Source organism: Augochlora pura, chromosome 7, assembly GCF_028453695.1.
Source record: "Augochlora pura isolate Apur16 chromosome 7, APUR_v2.2.1, whole genome shotgun sequence".
Taxonomy (NCBI): Eukaryota; Metazoa; Arthropoda; class Insecta; order Hymenoptera; family Halictidae; genus Augochlora; species Augochlora pura.
Genome location: NC_135778.1, coordinates 18,853,009 through 18,858,125, shown reverse-complemented (window position 1 = coordinate 18,858,125; position 5,117 = coordinate 18,853,009). Strand labels below are relative to the sequence as shown.

General features: G+C 36.9%; 1 protein-coding gene across 1 annotated transcript; it reads left to right on the top strand.

Annotated features, from left to right (window-relative positions):
* The first annotated feature begins 2,032 nt into the window (after positions 1-2,032).
* LOC144473645 (uncharacterized) lies at positions 2,033-3,358 on the top strand. Its single transcript, XM_078187711.1, has one exon. It carries the CDS (start codon positions 2,033-2,035, stop codon positions 3,242-3,244), a length of 1,212 nt encoding a protein of 403 aa, XP_078043837.1. The 3' UTR covers positions 3,245-3,358.
* The last annotated feature ends 1,759 nt before the right edge of the window (positions 3,359-5,117 follow it).

Here is a 5,117-nt window from a genome sequence, read left to right as displayed (position 1 = left end):
AATTTAAAGTAATAAAGGGGCTGAACAAACTTACTTCGTCGGTTAAGCATGTACTTAGCATGTTATAGGCTCTAATTAACACTAGATTGCCTAAGCAAGTCATTTTGACTGCTTTTCAATTTCAATTAGAAAAATAATTATGTAAATAATGACACAGCTTCTTATAATTTTGTGACTTTTTCTACAACATATAAATGCGTTTATAAATCATTGTTGTTGCCCCCCCCCCCCCTCCTTCATTTCCGATATATATATATGTGTGTTATACCTATATTGCCAAAAGCAGTCATTTTCCCGTCTTCAAGTTCCCGTCTTTCTAGTGTTAATCTAACTGTGACATATTTATACTTAGAACGATTCGCGTTTGCTATCTTTTACTTGCTGTTGCGATTCTATCCGAATCTTCTAATATGTTACACGTAAGCAAATACTAACTTAGTTTTTACTTATAAGTGACGTAACTTGTTAACAGTTTGACTGCATAATTACTTAATAAATACAGCAAATAAATTTTAAATTAATACTTTTGTAGATGATATTCATCTGTTTTACAAATTAAATTCATCCTTTTGCAAATAAAATTCACCGCAATAGTTATCTAGAAAATTTGATTAAATTCTTCAATTTAATACGAACTTGTATGCTTATTTACACAGCTACACAAATTTGATCGATTTTTACTTGCGCAACAATGAATTAGATTTGCAAAAAATAAATCATACGGATTTGTGAAATAAATTATATGGTCTTAATTTATATTACTACATTTAGACCTGCAGAAGCGTTAATTTGGAGATTATAAAAGAATAATCTACGAAAGTACAAAATGCAAGTAAGATAAGTTTGAAAAATGTAGTTAATTCTGTTATCGATGCGATAATTAAAATAATTATTTACCGGCGTGTTGAGTGATCAATATTGAAACGTGCCAGACGCAACGATTGTTTTCATTCCAGTTTTCCTGTTATTAAATAAATCCGTTTGATTTATAGAACCGTTGCCGTAGCTGATTTAATAAACAATGGCACGTGGAAGGGTAACGCTGATCCCACCTACCAACTGTCGCGTCCTTTATTATCATAATTTTCAATGACTCGACGCGAACATTTGCATGCGGCGGGGTTTACCGTGCCCCGATTCGCCGTGCGAACGTTCTCAAAGTAAAATAAAGTTCCGCTAAGGAAAACCGAATTGGATGGGTACCGTTAATCCAACATTAATTTAACGCGAGGTGTACCCCGGTTACCCGTGTAACGTGCGAAACGCAAATGCATTATTCGACCGTTCGCATTGCGCAGCGTGAACAATTTTTTTGTTGCAGAGCCAACACTGCCTCTCTCACGTACTCCGTGCCACATTACCCAGATTATTGCGCAATATCAAATCGACCCGCCGCTTTAATCGGTCACCGTGCGCGTATCATAATACGACTGGAAACGAAGAATGCTGCGGAGAGCGATCTGATTAACGGAACAGATTAAATCATTTCAGACCATTCAGAAAGAAACTAACGTGGCGAACACATTCACCGACCTCAAACTTGTACGTGTTTCAAAGTGGAATTAGTATTGGATAATTCTGGGCGCATTGGTCGATCGTACATAGAAGGTACAGAAGAGTCGTACAAGTCCAACAGTCGCAATTAATAATAAGGACAATCGTGAGCAATGTTACACAATAAAACGCTCGTAAGTTCCATATCGAGCGCAGTAGTCACACTAATTTGATCCTCTATACTCTAAATAAACACGCGAATGCAATAGTTCGAATATAAATTAGCAAATCCCGAATAAATTGATTCACAACATCGGAAATATAATTTTTGGAAATAATGTGAAAGGAAATGATATTTACTAAGAGTGACTCGCGTTCACAAAAGCAAACAATTTACTCTTTGACTATAACAGATAAACAATAGAACAGGATACAATGTTGTGGCTGAGAATGGAATAAAATTGAAGACATTGATAAATCAGACGTTAAAGTCAGCTATAGAAAGTTGAAACGTTTTCGGGACAGTGATTGTGCACCGATGACGAACGAACGGTCGGGAAAGAAAGAATCAGAGTGCGTCGAGATGGAAGGTGATCGCTTCGCCAATCCGAGACGAAGTGTTCGGAATCGGGAATCCGGCGACGAGATCGGCGAACTGGAGGCGCAGCTGCGAAAAGCGTACATCGCGAAGGAATTGCGAGTGCAGCTCGCGGAAAAGTCGACGGAACAGTACATCGAGAAAATGCGACAACAGCGAACCGTGAAAATGATGCGGCTGGAACAGCAGACGGCTTTGGAGATGGATCTACGTCGAAAATCCGAGTGTCTCCGTAAGTCGGAATATTACAGACACCAGCTGACGGAGCAGATAACGAGGAAACAGGAAGAGAGGAGCGCCGCGATGGAGGAGGCCCGGAGAGAGGGGGAAATCTTAGCGGAAGTTGACAGGATGCGCGAGCAGTTCGAGAAACTTCATGAGACGAAGGCGAGGAACGAGTTGGCCGAGAGCACGAGACGGGAACGTTTTATTCTGCAGGAAATGAAAGAGATCCGCAATCAGGAGGAAATGGAGGCCGAAACGAAGAAGCTTTCGGAGGACAAGGAGTATCTCCGTGAAATTGATCGGCGAACGGAAGAGGCAAAAAGGCTCCGCGCGGAACAGATACTGAGCAGGGAACGAGTAATGCGCGAAATAGCGAAGATATTGGCGGACGCGAGCGCGGAGAAAGAAAAGAGGATGTCGTTGGTCGCCGAGATCGTGGAAGCGGACGTCAGGCGCGAGCTGTTGATCAAAGAGAAAGAAGCGGTCGTTAGGAGGACGAAGATGAGGCACGATTTGCTGGCTAATTTGGAGGAACAGATCGTTTTCACGGAACAGTGCAAACTGCGCTTTCTTGAGCAAGACAGGGCATTCGCGGAAGATATCTTGAGGAAGATCATGGACGACGAGAGAACTGTTAAACTCACCGCGGCGGCCAAACGAAGAATCCAGTTGCAGTATCGCGAAGATTTGACTCGGATGATCGAGGAACGTCGGAGAATTCGAGAGGTCGAAATCGCTAAACTGGAGGAGGAAGCGAGGGCAGAAAACGTGTTGGAGATGATTCGTCGGAATCGTATCAGGGAAGAGAGAAAACGATTGTTGCAAGAACATGCGTCCAATGTGGCTGGTTTTTTGGATCAGGATATACTCTCTGCTGAAGAAAAACATATTATGGCAAAGGCGGTGGAGGATAAAACGCTTTCGTAATATACGCGCGAAATACTGTAAGTAACGTTAATATCCGGACACCTTTTAAACTGAAATAACTTTTTGCAATTTAAGATAAGCGAATTTGGACTGACTGCATTAAGCTTTCACAAATTACATAAAATTTGATGGAGGTATACTTATCATGTTACATTACTTTACAATAGAGTCCATAAAATTTATATAAATTATTAAAAATTTTATGAACATGTATTTACAATGTTATACAAATTATGTGAAATATATATTATGTACAGTTTATACAGGTTATACACTTTAAAAGGTGTCCAAATATAAACGTTACTCACTGTAAATATAGAATATAAGATTTTAATTATAATCATAAATGCGGCATCAACATAGATAGTTGGAAACTTGAAGGTACTAATAGAATTTGAAGTATAAAATCACGAAATTAATTAAAAGCAATTGTCGACTAGTATTAGGTCACGTACGCGAAAGTAATGTTTGTGTGGCACAGTTATGACAAATTTATTAATACGGGAATCAGACCGGTAATAAAGTAGAATCTAATCAGTTGCGCTATATATAAATTGAAAAAATCAGCCGTGTTCAAGTATCGAGATACTTTGACTGATTTTAACATTTTTAATCTTCTTTTGCGATCGGTGCTATTAATCATTGTGTCAGACACCAAGCTGGGAAATTACGCGGTTGAGTAACCTCGAGCACTAAAAATTGTAGTATCGGGAAAATGTTATAGGTATTATATCGTCGTGCAGAACGTGTCTTTACCAAACCCTGTAATTAGAGCTCGTTTCATAACGCATAACGTTAAAAATATTAATTATGTCAGTCCAGACAAGTTGATTATTAATATCAAGGAATAATATAAATAATAAATATCATACAAGTGACGGATATCTTTATATATATATATATATAGATTTCGATGCTGTAATTATATGCAAAATTATTTTCCTACTTTCTACACCATATGATCTCCTTTAACAAATTCTTTTGTAACATATGTATGTTTTCATACTTCTGTGATTCGGGAACTACGATATATATTTTAATAAATGAATAATTTTTCTTCTATTGAATCGAGCAGATTTCATATTGTTTAATTAAGATACTTTATTATATAAGACACAGACACAAATACTTGTTACTAGATTGAGGATCTTTATGCAATGCAAGACTTTCCTAAATGAATTGCAAAGAACGTAAATTAAATGTACATGTATTTCTTTTTTTAATAATTTTAGTAAATTGTACGCAGGATAAAAATATTCTCAAATTCTTATAATGTTTTCAGTTTTTTTTACCTAGTTATTTGCGTAAAAAATTCATAAAAACCGAAATCTAATTATTACACAGTAAAATAATATTTCTCACTAGATTATATTCACAAATAAAATTTAAAATAAACATGCATTGTAATTAATCTAAAATTAATTAATGAATTATTTGTATAGCATTGTGCGTGCACTATAATTTTAAACCTTGGGTACTGTAACTTTACACGACTCGTGTAATACGTGTATTAAACTGTTCGTTAACAGGTAGCGAACAATATTTCGAAATGTCTCATCAGACAAGCTTAGAGTCTACGATGCTTTGTAGGCAATAGAACAAAGTTAAGCCGGTGACAGCTGTCGGCAGGTGTTACCAATTATTTAAACGTCCAATTTCCTGTTAGAGGTTTCTTCCAAAAGCAGTTAAAACAGGTTTAGCTCCTGCGTCTGCAATCTGTATACACTGAGAGCTTCGAAAATGTATATACAGTGGGTGTAAAAAGTATTCGTACAGCAATTAATATCAACAGAAACATTATAGAACTTTGTTTATTACAAATAAATATTAACAAAAAAAGGTGTGTACATATTCTTTGAAATCTTCGGAGCAA